Raw genomic sequence first — 21,968 nt, 5'->3', positions numbered from 1 at the left:
GTCTCATACCGCACCTGGCGCTCAGAACACGGAGGAAACGCCTCTGTACGGATTCGATACGAGAGATGTGGCAGAGATAGAAGGGTGACCAAATGATTGAACAATATTCTAATATGCTTCGAACCAATGTTACAAACAGCAATACAACACTATCGGCTTTTCTGAAAGGTTTCGTAGTTCTAAGAACAAAACCTAAAACTCTATTAGCCTTTGAAACGATATAGTCGTAGTGATAAGTGTATGAAAGTTTCGAGTCAAGTAGTACACCAAGGTCCTTAACTACGTTAAGGCGTTTGAGTACAACAGCATTAATGTTATAGTCACGTGTCATTGCCAATCGTTTTTTAGTGAATGTGATGACATTACACTTCCCAATATTCAAAGACATATTATTTTTAACACACCATTCATGTACCATATCAATATTGCGCTGCAACACCTCGCAATCCCCCTGAGTGCGTATCTCTTTATATATCTTTATGTCATCCGCGTACGCTAGGCAATCACAAGTCATTAAATTAAGAAGATCATTGACAAACAATACAAATAACAGAGGTCCCAAATTGGAACCTTGTGGTATACCAGAATAGGCCGTGAATGGTACGGAATCATAGCCATAGACTGTGACTAACTGGGTACGATTATCGAGGTACGACTCAAGCCATCGCAGGAGTGAGCCATGTATACCGAGATGATGAGCCTTACGACTTAGTATTACATGGTCGACCTTATCAAAGGCCTTAGAGAAGTCGGTATACAATGCATCAACTTGAGTACGCCTATCAAAGCTAGAGTTAAGGAAATGAACAAATGTGAGAAGATTGGAAGCAGTAGATCTACCAGGAACAAATCCATGCTGCCTGTGACTTATCATGGGCTTCAAATGAGAGTAAATATGCTTATACACTATGCTTTCAAATATCTTGGCGAAACAAGAGATAATACTTATGGTAATTCCTAACATGCATCCTATTACCGGATTTATACACAGGTACAATTTTGGTTAATTTCCAGAGTTCAGGGAAAATTCCCAATTTCAGATTTTTATTATAAATAATCTGGAGTGGGCGTACCAAACTACTGGCACATGCTTTTATTATTACAGGTGGGATGCCATCAGGGCCTGCGCCCTTGTTAACATCTAAAGCTTTGAGGACTGGTTCAATATCGGAATCTGTTATAATTATAGGCGCAATGCAACTATTAGATTCATGGAAGTCTGGACTGTATGTAGTATTAGACTCCTTATTATATACTGATGCGAAGTTCTTTGCAAACAAATTGGCTATATCAAGGCCATTAGATGCGGTGTGCGTTTCAAGAAACATATCATTAGGGAGGGCATTCGTTTCTTTTTTCGTTTTTGTGAAGTGCCAAAATTTTTTTATGTCCGTTTTAAGGCTGTCTTCAATAGCTGAAATATAAGACTTAAAACATTTATCAAAGGAAATTTTAACTCTTGCTCTCAACACTGCGAATGTATCAAAATCACGGGGATTACCGTACTTTCGATATTTATAATGATACTTATCCTTTTCTCTGATCATTTTTATTAGCGAACGTGAAAACCAACTAGGCCAGGATCCTTTTGTCTTTGACAAGGGTGTATGTTTACCTATGGTCTGCCATAGATGATTATAAAAGCACTGCAGGAAGTCATCACAGTTGAGATGACTAAACTTTTCCCAGGGTATCCGCGAGAGTTCTTCATTACAAGCCTCAAAGTTAGCGCTCCGAAACCTATACCTGCTAGTGTTGACCTCTTTTAAAATTGAAAATTTATTACATTTTATAGCTATACCTAGAGGGGGATGATGTTCATCACACCGTCCAAGAGCCTGTGCTTCAGTTACGGATGCGACTATTTCCGAGTTGCAGAGTATAAGATCCAAGATTCTGCGATTTTTATTTAGGATCTTGTTATGTTGGCGTAAATCACAAGTTGCCATCAAGTCACAAACAACCGTCACTTTTTGATTGGATGATACCAACTGATCCGGATCTATAGTCCAATCATTATCAGGTAAATTAAAATCCCCTATTATAATACAACGATCCGAAGAAGCCAGGTGTAACCGTTCACAATTATTTATAAATTCTAAGTAATGGTCAAGCGATAAGTATGAAGGCAGGTAGACAACGCATAGATTAAGGGTGAAACCCTTAAGACGAATGCTGACCCAGGCGTCCTCAACGGATGTTTGCCACTCCGGTTTATGTAAGCTAGTGAGATTCCTCTTAACAGCGATAAGTACACCACCACCATGTGACTTACTATAAGTATTCAAAAACTCAAGAGGGCGGTCTCTGCGATAAACAACATATCTCTGATCGAAAAACTCAGAAGATGACACAGAATTATCAAGCCAAGTCTCACATAAACACAAAACATCGTAATTACCAGTCACAATTGAGTTACAAATATCGGTGCATTTACTTTTCATACCCCTTATATTTTGATAATATATTGACAACGTATCCTAATGGATACGTAGCCTGTATTGTTAATACAATACAGGCTATAGAACATAATATGTTACAACTAGAGACAACAAATGCCAACATCAGTGCAACGTGTCCAGCACTTGCCGATTCTTCACAAATATGAATGGCGACGTCTCATTCTTGCGAGCAAATATGCGGCCATTTCGTACCCAAACAAACTTATACGATAACTCCTTGCACTTAGCTCTAGTTGCGGCATGCAAGGCCTTGTTGGCAGGTGAGAGATGCTCGGAGACGTAGACAGGACAGCTGTCACCAGCAATGCCAAGCAGCGACGAGCTCAGCCTGTTCTTCGGATGGGACCTGTTGTACCGTGTGACCGCCGAGTAGAATTCATCGCGAGAGCGCGAGCCTTTCAGCTTGACAATGATCGAGCGGGGGCGCTTGTTGTCTTTGTTGATGCTGGCCACACGAGTGCATTTCAACACATCAATGTCATTTAGCTTGTGAGAAACCACTTCCGCAATCTTATTCACAATCGCCAATACATTCTCAGATCGGTGGTACGGCACACCATGAATCTCCAAGTTTGCTTCTCTCGCCTGCTGCTCCATATTATTAAGTCGCTCAGATAGGTCCTCGACAGTTGCACGCAGGGTGCTGCACTCTGACTGTAGGTTTTTATAGTCGTTCATTATTTTGCTAGTCGTCTTTACGATGTCGTCGTATTGATTGCTCACATATTGAACTGAGTTCTGCAATTCGTTGAGTTTCTCACTAATTGGGGCCAATTCGGCGCGGACGGCTGCCCTTACCTCCAGTTTAATCATCTTGAGAAATTCACTGTCTTTTGGATCTGTTATAGTACTCGATGCACTGGTTTTGCGACGCAAAGTTACATTTTCATATACTCCAGCATCATCCTCAGGTGATGAGACAGTTTCAAGTGCGATGTTATGAGGCATATTATCCTTACGCACTGGGGTATCTGTATTGTCACCCTTGGGGCGTTTGTTGACACATGCCGGACAGTTCCACTCTCTCTTGCTTCCCTTATTAGAGGCGCCGTANAAAAAAAAGAAGCTGTAGAACCGTTGCTCCGAAACGTTGGCACAAGTGAGGTCATAAATGCCATTGCATACGATGCATTTCAAATATTGCCTGTTTTTTATTGCATTAAAACATCCAGCGCAGTTTAACTTCGAACTCATTTTTTTTTTTTTTATGTCCTTTGCTACTGTGTATAAAATGTCCGATTCGCTCCCGCGTATAAGGCCCGCGCGGCTACCCGATGCAGATGACTCAGCGTCAGCCGGCCGACACACAGACCGCAGCGAGCGCGATGAGTAATCGAAACAGGTTCGTTGGTACAAATTATTTAAAATGTTTCGTCTTATAACTTAGGAACCGATACACTTTTCACAAAAATGTTTTCACCAACGTAAAGCCCAGATCGGTATCTACACAACAGTATATAGTTTGCGCACAAATGTGATGATTTTACACCGTTAACAGTTCAATAAATACAGAGCGAGTTGTAACGTGTCCGCTTGCAATAAGCGCCGCGCGCGTATAACGTCGGTTAAAGCTTTTAACTCAAAAGCTCATGGATTAATAGGTATACTAAATTCATAGAGATACAAACTCGTAAGGCTACATTAGTATTGTTAATTCATCATCATCATTTCAGTCATAGGATGTCCACTGCTGAACATAGGCCTCCCCCAATGATTTCTATGTTGATCTATTGGTACTGTTAGTTAAAAATGACAAAAAGGTAAACTATATTAATTTACGGATAGTCAAAGCTGCGTAGAGCAAAAATGTAGGTTAAACCATGGACCTATAAAAAAAGGCGGACGGAACTCGGGCTACAACAAAACTGTGACGCAAAATTTTGGCGTTTGTCTATTGTGTGAGTGAATTTAGGGATGCCATGTTAGCCAAAACATTTTACCCATTTATTTTAAGAAAATCATAGATCGGCAGATGTTACTTGGAAATGTAGACAGAATTATTCCGTGCCATTTTAAAGGGATGAAAGGTGTATGCGTTGAGGTAGGCGCGAAATTTTCAATGTTCAAATTTTCTTACATTGTTTGCAAGTCAGTGTGTCAGGGTATGTACATAATGTGGATCAAAAATGATTCACGCAGTTACAAATTANTATGACACCCCATAGAAAATCAATTTGATACAGAAACTGCGATTACTGTAGAACGATAATACAAAGAAATTTACAATAATTTAGTTACGTATCGCATTTTATGAAACAAAAACACATGAAAAAGCTAGGGTGGCAAACAGGTTTTTGTATGAAAGGTAAAAAAGGACTATTTTTAAAATATCTAAATATTTGGTAATAAGTAGGATTATAGCTATAATTCTTCGTTATCTTAAAGATTAATATTCATCCTTCAAAATTGTGTGTGTGTTTTTTTTGTGTGATGATTTATAAATATAAAACTTTTGAACTGTTTCAAAGCACACTTTTTTTTTTCAAAATGTACATTTTTTTTGAGAAATACTCATTTAAGTATGTTTATTATCCGTTGTTTGGGACTAGAAGCGCAGTGTAAAATGTCCAAGGATATTTATTATTATTATTTATTCCTTGGTAGAATAACTACCGACTTTGTGCTCAGAATATTTTTGATGTCAAGCTAAATTCTCAAACAGTAAAATAAAAGGGAGTTTCCTTGAGTCTTATTCAATTCGTTAAAATGTTTAAAACATTGTTGAATTGTAGAGTTGCGTCAAAGGACCTAAGTACTTTAATTAGGCTAAGTGAAGCTCACCTGCTCCGTATATACATAATTTCAAAAGTAGCTCATTTCAATCTCTTTTATTCCACTTTAATTATTAATATTGCAAATCCCTATCAGCTGTAATGGCATTAGTATCGCGAATTAACTCGACGCTAACCTGCAGTTTATTTCTCCTGAGAGTTTCGCGATGGAATTAATGTTTAGGAATGATTATTATAATTTGAAGCGTAATATAAAATTAATAATTTTTTACAAAGTAACCCAACGTTCCAGTTGTTTAATTATCAAAGTAAGTCGAATATGCATAAGCAATTAGTTTTTTAATATTCACTCAGCTTGAAATTAATTAAACAAGAAATCTTTTTTGCCACTTTTTGCAAACAACGCTTTTACACGGCTTTGAGACAGTAAACATTCTAGATTTTAGTTCTCCAAACATGAATAATGTTGAAACTAGAAAGCGCTTCCATTCGCATACTCCTTAAGATCCTTATCACCGCATAAAATAGTTTTATTTTCCCCGTGAAAATCCCCTCTTTTGGCTGAAATATTTCAAGATTTTCTCATAGAGTTGCAGGAATGCCGGGTCTAAGCGGCCATTGTCCAGCGCTAAAGAGCTAGCTTTTGTGAATACCTGACCCTTCGCGCGTGTACTGGATTTTGTGTACTTGTAACATAAGCAGACCTTAGACGAAAAAAGATACACGTAGATTTTTTTAGGCGAGACATTCAAAAAAGTATTTCACTGCATTGTATGCTTGGGCTTTGATGATGGAATTTAAGTTATTTGAAAGTGTTGTAGAGTAGAATTCTAGGTAATATTTTTGGTCTTCAAAGAAACATGTATGTACCTACTTAGTACGGCAAAGCATGTAATTTATTCAGTAAATGGAATACCTAGCCATATACAGTGCCGAGGTCTTCCAGGAATTATATTAATAGATTTTTTCCTTTAAATATTCGTTTTCCCTACCAATTCAGGAGCTCACCGCTTAGTGTAGTATGTCGAGCGTTTATTCATAATGGAGGCAGACATAGCGCGTCACACACACGCTCACTGTTACAGTGTTACATTTATCGCGGGAATTAATTCGTAACGAGTTGAGTTTACACTGCCTCCCTGCCATATCCAGAGGAAAACAGAAAAGCCTCATTTAGAATGGTTTTGTACAGATAAGAAAATACATAGGTAACTACAACCCAAAGCAATGAATAGCTAGGTATCTTAGGAAAATAATCTTTGTGTGTGGGTATGGTTAATTTCAGTAAGTACCTATGTATATTATAACTCAGGGGTGGGTTTTAATACTCCAACATTCGAGAAAAATATGTAAATTAATGAACAAAAAGACTGAAAATTTTCATCAATATTTTGTTAATTCCAATCAAAATAATGGAAATTATACGACAATAGAAATGAAACCGAATAGCATCAGTAACTATTTTGGTGTTTAACTGAAAATAATTTTACGGGGAACCGGGTATTTGGTGTTTGAGTGAAAATAGCAAATACACTATGCAGAAAATTGACCGAGAGGAAGCGCTAGATTGCACACCGAAGTATGCACGACACACGGGTGGGGAAGGAGAATGTAACCGAGATGGTGTTCACACTATTACGTCTCGGCAAATTTCCCGCAGTGTACTTGCGCCATTACGCGTATTCCGTAGTGGCGGTTTTAATCCAGCTTGCGGCACCCCCCGTCATCAAAAGAATGCCGCTGTACGTTTGTACGGATGTTCGCGCTATTGTTAATGCGAGAAATTAGAAACAAGGATTTGTTAAATCCGTTTTATAAACATGTCGCGATACAACGAATATGGGAAGTACTGAGAACTTGTCACTAAACAAATGGTTGTGAAAAGGAAAACAGGGGAAGTTAGCTCGTAGCATCAATCAATATGCATATTGCAAGATACATAAATGAGTACCTACATGTAATGGTATCTATATGAACAAGTATCCTACAATACAATATGATGCACCTGTTAAGCTTTTTATTCCTGCATGACCTATGAAAAGATATATTTCTCTCTACATGTGCAATATGCATGGAGACTAACAAGTACCTATTAATCACCATAAAATATGACATCTCCTAGAATGTGGAAATATTATGCCTACCTACACCTACTTACCTCCACCTAAGTAATTAAGTACGATACACTACAATAGAATGAATACGGCCATGTTTTTCAAGTTAATCTTATAAGAAAAGTAAAATATAAACCAAATAAGAACACGAGGGTTACGAAAGCTGAAAGAAGATGATAATGGGAAAAACACATTCATAAAATTTTTACGTCAATAAAATTGTAGGTAGGTCACACACAAGTCAAATGCATCCACAGTTGATATACCTAATATAGCGAATGCAAAACACATGAAGAAAAGGCTTCACTTACCTTGAAGCACCTTCGCGAAGAGTAGGCTCGCATGTCTGCATTGCCAATTGATGGACTCAGCTTCAGGAATTGAGTTGAACTTTACACAGTATTAAATCCTATTTCACTTCACTATCGCACATAGACACATTATACGAAATAAGATAATGTCACAATAAATCAGTATATTTCAGTCTTGGTAAAAATAATAATCTTGTTGGTAATTTATAACCCAATGGATCGAAACGAATGAGCATACCGATGGCCGCGGAGTGAGTGAGCCGAACCAATGAATTATTATAAAGTAAAAGGTAATCTGATAAATTCAGCGAGACAAACCTACCCCCTAATATTTTTATTTTTAGATCTGTGAACTTACAAGAGAAAATAGTTTTTCACACCACCTACTTGACACGAAGGGCAAAATGTGATTGAATTTGGAACTTCAAAATTCGTATTTTTTTTATTCGATTCTTTCTTTTTGCAGGAAAAGGCAAAGGCATACGCAGCTTACACAGCCAGACCTTCAGTTTATTAAAATCAAAATAGCCATAGTTTTTTTTATTTCGCTTGTAGGCGTGAAACATAGACAACCAAGGAACACATTCTATTCGGCCTTTAAAATTATTTGAATTTGGAACGTTGCAAAATTTAACTTGAGATGAAAATTTAACTCGCCATTGCAAACTTATCGTAAATTAAAACTAAAATGCCAGAATTCTCTCGTAATTATAAATGTGATAACAAATGAAAAAAAAAAGTTATTGAAGGGGCCTAAAATTAATAAAGCAAATTGCTTTAACAAATCAAACTTTCTTATCGTCTTTAATTAATTCCAATCATGATTTAATCCCCACCTGGGAATTGAACCTTCATGCCGGGAAGGGGTCCAATTCTGCAACCACTAGATATTTAACCGACATACATAAACAGCGAGCGAGCGAGTTGTCATTTCATACGGAGAGCCGTCGCGGCCCCTCTCATCCAACATGCAGTGGCTGCGCGCTTCAAAATAGAATGTGAGCTAAATTGCATCGATTACTTATTTAGAGCCCGCAGGGCTGTGGCATACGATATACGACTAAAAGCGTGATGTTTAAAATCGTCTTACAAGAGTATAGATAGAGAGATTATCATGAAAGATCTTTTCAAAAATAGTAAACTACTAAACTTTAAAAAATGCCTAGGCAAAGTCACTTTTCACTCTCATACTAGTCGGACTGACAACGAGCCGATTTCTATCCGATCCGGCGCCGGGGTGGTGCCAGCTGCGCACCGGGTGCAGACATGGCGCGCGCCGGCCCGGTGCCGGACCGAATAGAAACCGGCGCATAAACGTACGCCCTTGCTTTCTATTTGTTGTTTATCATGATTGTAGATCATAATGATGATGTAAGTACGTGTGAAGTTAACCTATGTATTAATTTAATTAGATATAGTACCTATCTCATTAATATGATGACGTAATATTTGTCTACCAGGTTAATGACACGTTCTAACAAAATAATCAATAATAGTAAAAGAGATAGAGATTAGATTTATTTAAAATCTGCAACTAGGCCAAGACAACGTCGCATTGGCAACCCTGGGGCTTCTCCTCAGGGATGGACTCGGAATTTGCCTAGCACGTGTAGGTACTCATACCCAATTCATGTGGTAATGTTAGTTGGTTAACTACACAGTTAATTTGGGGTGACACGGTACCATTGAGGTATCGATGCAGTCATTCCATAGAGCGCGAATTAAGTGGTAAAGTATAGTTTTCTGAAGTGGTGTGCCGCGAAGATAGAGATATTTTCTTGGATAACATCAATTCACAAAAAAATATTAATAGACAAACCAGAAAAAAAATCATCTTAATCAATAAATCTTACACGCTTATTTATTTACCCGATCAATCCTACTTTAGTTTTATATTTTGACACTGGCAATGCGCAAACCGCACAAGCTAAGTATAGATAAAAAATACCAACTTTTTTTTAATTTGCTAGCAGTGCAGCAGTGGCGCCATTTATGAGTATTGCGCTGGAGGTCATGATTGATCTATTCGCGCCAAAACTAAAATGACTTTAGCTTGCAATCTTAGCTTCCTGGTAGGACAATAAAACAAATAGCCAACAAAACAATACTTGGTGTGGAAATATTTTTGGCTTTAATAAGTTATAGGTACGGGGATGAGGCCAATTATGTGCCTATATCCTATTCTACAAAAAGTTTAAATTTAATAATCAGCATAGGAACGATCTTATACATTTAGATCATCGAAAATGACCTTAATAAAACATATTTTATTTGAATATGCTTTGCTAACACCCACTTATTGAAATGGCAAATCTAATAAATTCAGAACACGAAAACCGCGCACTTGTTATTTAAATGCATCATTTCAGTGGCTATTTGATTGTGAACAGTTTGCTAAATCGTCTGTAAAATGTGGTTTTGAAACTTATGTTTAATATTTATTTCGATGAGCTTTTCATTGCTGTTTGTTTGTTTTAGGGCGAGGGACATGAAAGTCATGCCTACGCGATACTATGATAATTTGTCTAACGTCTACAAAAACAACAAAACGTTAAAATACATATTTCACTTTTCTTATGATATCATAGATAAAATTCATGTTTCAGACGAAAATTAAAGAAATATTTAACTCCAGTCCTGATTTATTTTTATAGATTTACAGTAAGAACGGCCCATAGTCGCTCACACCCAATAGGGCTGTGCCCTTAATCAGAAGTAAAGAAATGTGACCAGCTTAAGGCCTTTTTAGCAACAAAATGTTCTTTCTCTTATCCTGATCAGGCACTCAGAGGAACCGGTTAAAATATCCGATTCAATGGCTCCATTAGTCCACAGACCAAATCTTGTTGCGAGGACTTTATCAAATTTGACGAATCCCGGGCACTAAAATGGGACAAAGAAGAACGAGCACCTTATTCTTTCATATATTATGTTCGTTCACTTTTATGATTGGTGATTTTCGGTTTGTTTATAGATCGTTGCATCCGCTTACTTATTACCCACCAAAAGATTCCATTAAGACAGTAGGTACGAAGATATCAATGAAATCCAAATACCATATTAAGTTATTTTAATGAATAAGTATAAGTATTAAAAATATTATGAAGAAAAAGCGCTTTTTTATTTTTTCCCGGGTCGGCCAAAGTAGCTTTAGTACTGGCTGTTTTTCCTGTACTATATCCCAGCGCTTGAGTCCAATTTGTTGTTGAAATGTCAAACAAACCTATTGAATGGACGCTTGAGGCGTCATCGCAAATCCACGCACGTTACGGCGAGATTTGGAGCTGCTTCGCCTTAGCCTTCGGAAATTCGTTACGAGGCTCGCGAGGCTTCTGTAGAAACTTTACTACGGAAAAAGTGTAGGCTCCTTCACAATAAATCTAGGGGCAGCAGGATTCCTTAAGATTACTAACTTGTTCGTAGACAGTAAGGCCGACAGTAAGGAGTGGTTTCCAGTCTCAAAGTAATTTTCTTAAATGTTGACATGTTTTTGTTGATTGTTTAGGGCAAAACACGCGCTGTAAGTGGAGACCCTAAGATAATCACAAATAATGTGGACGCATTAATTACTAAATTAAATAAAGGTGTCATGAATGGAATATTTATCAAGGCTGCTCGCTACGCTTTCAACAGTTTCTAATTTTTTACGAAGGATTTTTGCTTACAACAACACCCACCTTATTGTAAGTATGTTGTAGATTATCCAAATATAACTCTTTTTTATCCCAATAAAGTAGGACAGTGATGGCATCATTCATGGGCATAGAGCCAGTTATAGAACGGCAATGGATGAAAAACGTTATAAGAAGGCAACACTGAATACACAATGCGGATTTTAAACATTGTTAGATTTCCACAGATGATAAACATATTTTGTGGATTGCTGCCCAAAGAAAGTTAGCCAACAAATTGCTATGTTTATAATATTCGGAATAGGCGCTAAAGTCATCCAATTTTCGGATATGCGTAAAGAAAATGGTCTAAAAATAGTAACTACTGGAGGTAAGTGACGATTGGGGTGATTCATTCAAATTCCGCAGGCAAAAACATGATTACACCCCCGTAAACAAAAGCCTTCTTCTTTTTTTTTACGGCAATGTCCTGGTTTTGGGAACCACGATTTCGCCAATGTCACGTGTGCCATTATAATGTCAACTGATTGCACAATCGTAAATTATTTTGAAACTAAGTTTAACGTTGCACCGTCAGTTGCAAACCCAGAAAAAATGACAGTTTTTCATTTTTTAAATTGTAGTCATTTGAAAATTTTTTTACATACATCGAAGTTTCCTCCTACAATAAATTAAGTGACAAACATTTAATGAAAAACTTTACTTAAAACCTATTTGTTTTCAATCTAATCGTCAATAAGTAATCGTAATTAATGAAAATTCGTTTGCCTATTATAATTAGTGCCAAATAAAGGCTGTTTCCAGTGATCAGAGCGTCTTAATTACTTTCCGATCATGATTGATTGCCGCCATTGATTGTCACGTGACGTACTAACTACACTGAGTTCTAAGTGCGCCAACTGCCAATATTGGCATTATTCACAATTAATTGAAAAGATGAAAGCTTCGAAAATACTTAAGTATTTACATTTATACGTATTTGCTTGAGTTTAATTATTTCGCATTATTTGAGCTCATTTTCATTCAAAGTATGTCAGTTGACTCGTGGTGCAAAGCAAACCTCATAAAAATTAAAACTGTATTATTTGATGTTTAATCTGTGGTCAATATGGAGATTCCAAGAAAATAGAACTGTGAAGTTGCGAAACGGGTTGAAAAATAGTGAAATGCAAAGTCAAACGTGTTTTTGAGTGATTCGAGTATTAACGGCAGTAATGGTGAGTGTTTTTTACTTTCTTTACTTACTATTACATAGTGAAATATTACTATTTTCCTTTAAAAATATTGACCGGCGGCCATCATGCATTCTAGACTGTGGATCTATTTACCATGAACTAGTCATTACTTTAAAAATAACAAATCTATATCAATTATCCTGCTTTCGCCTCCGAGATTTATTTTACCATGTAGTACCCCTGTACGACAACCCAATCCGCACACAATATTCAGCGTAGTAGTAGTAAAAAACAAAAGAGCGGGCAACCCCACCCCTACCACGCTGTGGGCTCGGTGTCCGAGCGGTCTCATTCCTTTGTGCGCACGCGCAACGACCGCACGCAGTATAAGAAAAATGCTTAAGTGACGTCACCAGGACGTTTTTACCGACAAAAAACGTAATTATTTTAAGTTGTGCAGTGTAGTGACGAGAATTAGACCCAACACAAGGTTGGTTTTAACAACTATTTTGTGCAAGTGCTCGTACATTTTTATTATAAGCGTTGTGACACGACGCGTAACTTTGACCCATTTTTAGCTCCAAGTTAACGCGCGATGTTAACCAGTAGCCATTTTTTGCTCCGAGGTAATGCGAGATGTTACCCAGTAGCCATTCTTGTCTTTGACGTATTATTTTTTCGAGTGAATGACGTTTGATTTCAATTAATTTCAATATTTTAATGTCGGGAAATAAGTGATTGGATTATTATTTTGCCTGTGAAATGTGATTCCTTAATTTTTGTTTGTTCGAACAGAACGATTTTTACACAATTTCATCACACAAGACATGTCGTATTCGTGTTGTTTTTTCGCTGCTTAAATGTGTCAACTGTGTGAAGTTTGCACTCGAAGTGGTGTAACAGGGTGTGAATGTGTGCGTGCCGGCCTGTACGTACAGGCAAGCTGGTGTATCCTAATGTCACAGTATTTTGTTGATGAGAATCCGTCCGACTTTTTTTATAGGTCCATGGGTACAACGTTATTAGCAAACTGATGTTATCAGATAAAAATATAACTATGTAATTCTAAAATGTCTGGTATGATTAATGATTTTTGTCATGATGACGTCTACACAGCTTAGTGATTAATGGAATAATGTAGAAAAACTTAAACTGATTGTAATAAGAGTTATTTATACATATTTAAAATCCCTGAGCCTGGTACAGAATTGCTCTAGAATTAATTAATGTAGAAAATAATCCGTTATGTTGCTATACACTGACTGATTAAATTAAGCTCTGCCAAACAAGTTTAGTTATTTATGCAAATGTAATAATATTAAATTGTGCCATCGTGGAGACTTGTTGGACAAGTAAAATTAGCATGAGAATTGAAATATTATTACTTATTAACTTCTTGGAATTTAATTATTAATATTATTAACTGGTGAGCAAAATACTTAGGTACTAAATCGTTATTTAAAATTATATCGGTTAACGGGTTCTAGAATGGAGACCACCCGCGATGGACCAACGATTTCAGGGACGTCCAAAAGTGAACTGCCATAGGCTGAATGATGTTAATATTGTTACTCATTTACTGAATACATTGGTAACTTACTACAGGTTGTTTACACCGAAATAAAACAAAACGGATTGTTTCATCTCTTTCTTACGTAGTTATGATCTAGAGCTTTACATAAAACATAACGAGTAAGGCTCTATGACTCTATGATCAACTATAGGGAAAAGTTTAACTAACTGACATTGGACACAATACGATGAAATAACCAATTGGGAAGAAAATAGGAGCTACGAGAATCGATTTAGACTTAAAAAAAAAGAGAATACTGACAACGAAAAAAAAAAGATAAAGGACATGGTAAGTAAAGCAAAACTTACAGTCTGTCATCCAAATGCTTTCTGGTGTCATTGCTATCAGTGATAACATTAACCATCGTCAGCGTATGCCTCCTTAGATCCCGTCTTCTAGTAGACAGCACTTTGGTTCTTCTGTAATCTTCTATAACTCCGTATTTATCAACAGTGATTGTTGAGGGAGTATTTGTGTTGATTTTTACTTCTTGTATTGAGCTAGAAGTGTCTACGTTGGTTACTTTATCTTCTTCTATGGAGTTGGAAGTATTTTGCTTTGAGGTTGAGTTTCTGGAATCGTATTTTAGTGGGCGCCATGTAGCCCGATGGGTCTGGATGACTTCAGAGTTTGTGGATACTTTGTAGGCTGAAAATATTTATAAAATATCTGAAAGTGAGTGTAGTGAAAAACAGGCTACTAGTGATAAAATGATTACATCATTGTAGCACAAAAAAGCCTTCATAACGCATTCAGAGATCGGAAACCTGTGACTTCTAAAAAATGTTTCAACAAATGTTGAGATCGGAATAAAAAACATTCCGCAGGCCCTTTTCCAAGATCCAATCTACCAATAGCTAACAAAATTGATTACAATGTAAGCAGTTTACAGGAAGGCGCTGGACGCAGGCCGTTACCAACCGGGCAAAATAGAAAGCATCGGGGGAGGCCTATGTTCAGCAGTGGACGTCCTATGACTGAGATGATGATGATGACGATGATGAGTTTACCGGTAACAGAAATAAAGAGGTAGGTTAATTTTCAGTCTTTAGTCCTATGTTATTGTTATTTTTTTCATTCGAAACTTTGCTTGTCATAGCTACTGCGTACAATTTATTAGCTTAGGAACTTTATTGCTTAAGATAAATACATTGTGAGATCCAACGAAGATACTAAACATAGTATTGTAAGGTGTGCGCATGTAATCAATTATAATAATAGCACATGCAGTTGTTGCGAGGAAATCAATTAAAAAGAGATTTGATCCGGTAGCGTTAATGCTTTGTTTATATCTAAGTAAGTACTACATGTTTTGTTTTGATGAAGCTGTTTCTAAGAATGTTTACTACTTTATTACAATATTGCAATAACTACCATGTTAATTCTAACGTAACTAAGAAGTTGGACTCTATTGATACGGACAGCTAGTTGATTCCTAGTGGTACACACAAATTCAATACTGCCATTGTCAATGTCAATCAACGTGAAGCAAGAGAGCTACTCGTAGATGCTCGTAGATAAATAAATTCATTTGATCTGTAATTAAGAAATTGGGTCCTTTTTTTATCCACAACGAGGAAGCTCTTGGCCAGTATCTCACCTGATGGTAAGTGACGATCAGGCCGAAGGTGGAAGCGAGCTTCACCCGGAATCCTCAACCACGGAGGAACTGGCTATCTTACCTCTAACTGCCGGAACACAACCATGCTGTTAACATTGTTGTTATGGCGACAAACTTAGGTAAGATGGTGGTAACTAGCCAGGCGGACTTAGAACAAGCCCTACCAAAAAGAAAGAAGAAAGAAAATACATTTATTTGGCACACTAGAACAACAAACTACAGAAAATTAATACGATAAAAAAAAATTAAAAATTCTGCCAAATAGGCTTCCACTCAGCATAATGCCCGTACAAAAAATCTGCCCCCACTGGGAATCGAACCCGGGACCTCTGCGTTTGAAGCAGGTGGTCTACCTACCTCCCTCTTATGTAACTTAGTTTTATTAAAGTTACCAATATTTACCTAAAGGCATCTTTAGTCTGGCACTCCTCTATGAATAACTAATTGATTTATTATGCAGTTATTGCAATTAATTCTGAAATAGGTGTGTCTACATCGATAAAGTAATCACTAACTAAAAGCTCACTGACAGGTGTTACCTACATTCAATAAGTACTGGATAACGTATTCTAATTTGAATAAGTATTAGTGTTAATTGCAAATCGGTGTCATGATTCATGTTTTTGTAAGCTTTAAGTATAGAGGAACATGGAGGCATTAATGGAAGCGCTGTAGCTTTTGCTTGATCACCCCTTGACAATCTTTCTAGAATTTAAACTGAAGCTAGTTCGTGAGAGGTGGTGGAGGTTCGATTTTTTTATGGGTCAGGAGGCAAACGAGCAGACGGATCACCTGATGGTAAGTGAACCTATAGACATCCGCAGCCCCGGAGGAGTTACAGGTGCTTATAAACTTTTGCGTTCCATTCCAACTAAAATAAAGAAACACGGGGCTGCAGAATAGCAGCCGAAACATCAAGTCGTGAGCACATAATAATATTATGTAACTCACGTAAAGATGTCGTCGTCATTTTTATATGAGTTACAATAATTACAACATAGGTGTGTTGCCAGGATTTTCTTCTTTCTTTCTCAGTCCAGAACTTATTGTATCCTAGGCATAGTAAGTAAATGATATGAATAACTCACTGTTCTGTCTGAATACGTATCTCTATCACCTCCAGACAACATTGGATTTAGAATTCAAGTACCTGCTGCAAAAACTATTCCTAAATTATGTCTATAAACACTCGACAAATATTTGGCATACCTAGCAGCTATGTGCAATGAATTCGTATAAGGAATAATCGATACGACTGTGAACCGAAAGGAATTTGATGCTTGATTAGGATGTAAACTTGTTTTTAGGTATTTGAAGCCAAACTAGTAATTTGCGACTACTCATTTCGAAGTTAGAACTTGAGGTTTTATTCATCCTGATTTTTTGCAACGGACGCCGTTTTGTCGCGGCTACATGGGCTAGTTAGTAGGACATTATAATTAACATTATAATTTTAATTAGAACAAAAGTTATTGATATGATAAATGATCCATGGTAATATTATGTTGGTCAGATCTGCGGTAGTTATGGTTTTTAGTACGAGAGGGGACCGCAAGATATCCTACGTCACTTGATACCAAGATAAGCTCCATGGCACACGTTCATTCAAGCTCAACTTAGTATCAAGTGACGTAAGGCATTTGAGGCTACGAGTTTTGGAGAGAAGAACTACATATAGTAGAGACAAGCGCAGCGTTAAACCCTCTCCTTTGCAATATTGAGAGATCGCAAGGTAGAGATTGGATAGATATCAGCTTGATGATATGCGCGAAATTCACGAGCGCACAAATGAGAGAGCAGTAAAATGAGTTAGACTGTCGAATTGACAGATCCTTTTGCGAGAAATTAGGCAGCATAGTTTAATTAAAGTGACCTTTGCCTGTGCTCTCCGCTCCAGCCTCAACTATCTAGCAGTCCTGATTGAGTAAGCTAAGAAATGTAGAGCAAGAAAACTACGAATTTAGCTAACTCTAGAATTATGATAATTATTCTGATTTACATTTACCCTAAGCGCCGTGTAAGCGTTATTTGATAAATTATACACTTGCCCCTAATCATCGGTTCAGAATCACGTTAACTGCTGTCATTAATCAACCGCTGGCCATCGGCTTAACAGCTTAATCGACGCCAATGGAGGATTATAAATTGAATGATCAATCGTAATAACATGCAGTATTGTTCACAGGAATGTTATTCGTATAGGCATGTAGTTATCAATGGAATCTAGCTCTTATTTATTGTTATTGCAACCATACAGCTGCCCTTTAAAGACCACATGTTAAGCATCATTACATCGAATCGCGAAAAAAATGCTGATGCCCGCTAACAGGCCCTTAACACACCACAGGAATTTTGTTTTCAAAGGGGTCACTTATAAATTAGGGATTAATGGTGAAAATGGGCATGAAGCTTCTGTAGGGATGCAATTTGAATTTAATATTCTCAACCCCAAGTCTTTTGACCCTCAAAATTCATGTACATACGTCATACATACATAAATCTATATCAACTATTTAGGCCATTTTGGAACGGTTTGATCTTTTAGAAGAGGTTTCATTCAGTATTACTCACTCTCAATAAACTGATATTCGTCTCCAATCTTCCGGAGGACCACCACGTCACTGTCCACCACCATCTCCAACTCCTCGAATTCGTTCATGCTGTGACTATTCCCCAAGTCCAAAAGCAGCCAGCGGTAGGGGGACTTGAAATAGCCTTCATCGCTTGCCTAGAAGGATTACCAATAAATTTAAGCGGAACAGACCAAGACAGGTATCTTTAGTCAAATCTTCAGTGAATGGCAGTTGGAATTTCCGTCCCTCGTCTCCACTTTTGCGGCTTATGTGTAGTCATACAGTTTAACCATAACCACAGTCCACCAATGTAAGCACAATCAGCAAAGGCCAAACGTCTTAGGGGGAAAGTTAAATAAGAGTGTCTGATCCTTGGACGAAATTAACAAAGAAAATAGGAGGAAGCTAGAGTTTGGAGATACGAGGATAAGGATTCTATCAGAATTTACGAAATCTCAACTGATCCCTTTACCGGAATGGAATTAAGACTGATTTATAGAAGTTTTTTTTTACATACAACGGGGTAGCTCGCATCTTACCTGATGGAAAGTGATGATCAGGCCGAAGGTGTAAGCAATCTTCCTTCAGTAAGAAAGCAAATTTGTAACATACCTTCTTCAAGAATCCAGCTGACCCTGGGCAGTCCAAATCGTACATTACAAGTGCATGTTGCAAATAAAACTCGGTTCTATTTTTCTGCAGCGATCTTGCCACGTTAAGACCAGCCTCACCCAATCTTTTGGCCATTGACGTCATAGTATCTAAAAAAATTATATCGATTTGAAAGAACCTTGATCGATATTTAATAATATTTTAAGCCACTGTTAGCTTAATAAATACAAGATAAAATAAAACATGCAGAACATTGAAAATTGACTTTTTATGTTAATCAAGAATTAATCAAGTGTGAAGGACACTTAGGTGCATTTTAATGCAAGTCATTTTTTAAATTGAACATGAACAAAAATACTTTAATTTTGTAGGCTGCAGGTAAGTAAGTAAATACATACTTGATACGCCTACCTATCATGTATCTAGTACTTACCCAAGCCTAAATTTTATTTAGTACATACTTACATTGGCTCCAACACAAATTAGGTATTAAAACTGATGTAGGTCTGTTATCTAGAGCGATAAAAGATGTCAACACTTCTGCAAAATTTTCTTTAGAGGAATTTGAAGAAACTAGTACGAGATTGATTAAAATCAAAACCGTAATCAATTTCATTTTATATCTGTGTTTAGAAGACGATTAAATGTGCGAATGTCATTTGTTTTTCTTTTGGAATTTGAATCTTCGAATTTATGAAGTTTTGTTTTTACGCTCTTTTTTTTACTTTAATTGGTTTCCAGCCAGTTTCAACAAAAAAAAATCAGTTCTCGGAGGTCAATTATTTTAATAAGTCAATATTATATCGATTAATCGGAAAATATTCAATTTAAATTGCACTTGAAATTACTTCAGAATATTTTATTAGTAAAGCAATCAAAATAATTATTTAAATGATCTAATCAGACCATTTGAAAGCCTTGTGGAGTCATATTAACTAACTGAATTACTGTCACATAAAGAAAATACTTAAGTAGCTACTTAAAAGCTACTTATGCGTTTGTTTACAGTGTACAGTTACGCACACAATTCTTTATTTCTTAAAAAGCCTAACTCATTTCGTTTTTTTCCGGACGGAAGTTTTTAAACAAGAAATATTTTACAAAAAGGAGGATAAAGATAATCTCTATCATCAGATACAACTCTTTAATACAATAATTGCAGCATGATTTCCCAATGATTTCCTCTCGGAACTTGGGAACGCTACTTGCAATGGGAGCTTAGACGCGTCTGGTCACAAACTTAATTGACTGACAATTTTATTGATTTCAAAGCCACCAATAATCAAATTTACGCAGTTTCATCATTATCATCATCATTTCAGCCATAGGACGTCCACTGCTGAACATAGGCCTCCCCCAATGCTTTCCATGTTACCTGGTTGGTAGCGGCCTGCGTCCAGCGCTTTTCTGCTACCTTTATGATGTCGTCGGTCCAACTTGTGGGTGGACGTCCCACGCTGCGTTTTCCGGTACGCAGCTTCCACTCTGCGAGCGACTTACGCAGTTTACAGGACTAAAATTAAATGAAAATTGTATCTTATTGGTTACTGGTGTCAACTACACAACTGTATGATTTTTTACAGTCAGTCAGCCAGTAACATGCTAACTGTATGTTACTTGCTGACTGAGTCAGGGGAGTTGAAACTTTTTTTTAGTTTTTTTCCTGTAAACACTTTTGCCCTCGCCTGTACCTTAGGGTTAAGGGTAAGTGAATTGCGCAGATGGTCGCTCCACTTAATGACACGTTCGCGAGTCGAAATATACCGGCTAATAGAATATTCTGTGAGTGAATATTGTGTGAGTAGACATCGTTGAAAAATGTTAGGGTTCGGTTGGGAAATGTAGAGCGATGACGGGCGTTTTATTTCGAGGTAAATGGTACGTTTATCCATCAATGACTCTTTAATAAAACATAGTTTGCGACAGGTGTATCTTATGTGCAAATATGCATAGTTCGCATAAAGCTTTTAGTCCAGTCAATAAAGCATTATAGATGGAAAACTGTAGAACACAATTTCTGACTTCAGGACTTTATTTAGACTAGTTAGGAGGTGAACATAGCAAAAGTCCCCGCCCTTAGCCCTTGAGCCGGCAGGGAGAGGGGGGTTTAAAGGTGCCACTTTTCGGTTTTTCGCTTAATCTTCGGAAACTATGCGTCCTAGTGACATGACTACTATGAACCAAAAAAAGCATATTCAATTTGCTACAGATGAGATAGTCAAGTTTTTCTATAAATTGTATAGTTTTCGCGGCATCTGCTCTAGAAGGTCTGTAATATTGGAAATTTTATTTTTGTCTTACATGTTCCCATCAGGAGAAAATCGACTAAATCAACATTGGGCAATCATTCTAGACATGAGGGAGCATGTTAAGCCTAGTTCCAGCGAGGGGACTACACCGTGCGTATATTTAGACGAATCACTTTGAGCCACTTTTGACTCCTCATCACTCAAAAACTACTGTGCATTAACACTTCAAATTTAGCTCATGTGTTGAGACTTGCAAGATATACATCAGTTTCAAATTTCATAAATATGCCTCAAACGGTTCTTTAGATATTGACGTCCAAAATGACCTCGAAGGTTCAAACTTGGCATCCAGAAAGGTAGTTATGTAAATACAAAGGAACAAATAAAAAACCAGTAAATTTTAACATTTCACATGTGATAGATAGATAGTAGTGCTCTAAATATCGATTTTTGAACGTCAATACCTAAATAACCGTTTGAGGTATATTTATGAAATTTGAAGCTGATGTATATCTTGCAAGTCTCAATACATGAGCCAAATTTGAAGTGTTAATGCACAGTAGTTTTTGAACGATGAGGAGTCAAAAGTGGCTCTAATTGGTTCGTCTAAATATACGCACGGTGCAGTCCCCTCCATGGAACTAGGCTTAACATGCTCCCGCATGTCTATAGTGTTTGCTCAATGTTGATTTAGTCGGTTTTCTCCTGATGGGAACATGTAAGACAACAATAAAATTTCGAATTTTACAGACCTTCTAGAGCAGATGCCGCAAAAACTATACAAGATATAGAAAAACTTGACGGTCTCACCTGTAGCAAATTGAATAAGCTTTTTTTGGTTCATAGTAGTCATGTCACTAGGATGCATAGTTTCCGAGGATTAAGCGAAAAACCGAAAAGTGGTACCTTTAAAC

At 37.1% G+C, this 21,968-nt stretch overlaps 1 protein-coding gene across 1 annotated transcript in view; it reads right to left on the bottom strand.

Annotated features, from left to right (window-relative positions):
• Nucleotides 1-19,305, bottom strand: part of LOC114359029 (ionotropic receptor 75a) — a 52,009-nt gene extending 32,704 nt beyond the window's left edge. The window contains exons 1-4 of the mRNA XM_028313262.1: nucleotides 19,271-19,305; nucleotides 18,806-18,954; nucleotides 18,192-18,348; nucleotides 14,308-14,647 (exon numbers count right to left, since the gene is read on the bottom strand). Coding sequence (XP_028169063.1) covers nucleotides 14,308-14,647; nucleotides 18,192-18,348; nucleotides 18,806-18,949 — 641 coding nt within the window. The 5' untranslated portion in view covers nucleotides 18,950-18,954; nucleotides 19,271-19,305. The remainder of the gene's footprint in view (nucleotides 1-14,307; nucleotides 14,648-18,191; nucleotides 18,349-18,805; nucleotides 18,955-19,270) is intronic.
• Between the last annotated feature and the right edge of the window lie 2,663 nt (nucleotides 19,306-21,968).

This window comes from Ostrinia furnacalis, unplaced genomic scaffold (genome assembly GCF_004193835.3).
Source record: "Ostrinia furnacalis isolate ACB-3 unplaced genomic scaffold, ASM419383v2 OfSCF0312, whole genome shotgun sequence".
NCBI classification, from domain to species: domain Eukaryota; kingdom Metazoa; phylum Arthropoda; class Insecta; order Lepidoptera; family Crambidae; genus Ostrinia; species Ostrinia furnacalis.
The sequence above is the reverse complement of the archived record's forward strand: the minus strand, read 5'-3'. Positions and strand labels throughout refer to the sequence as shown.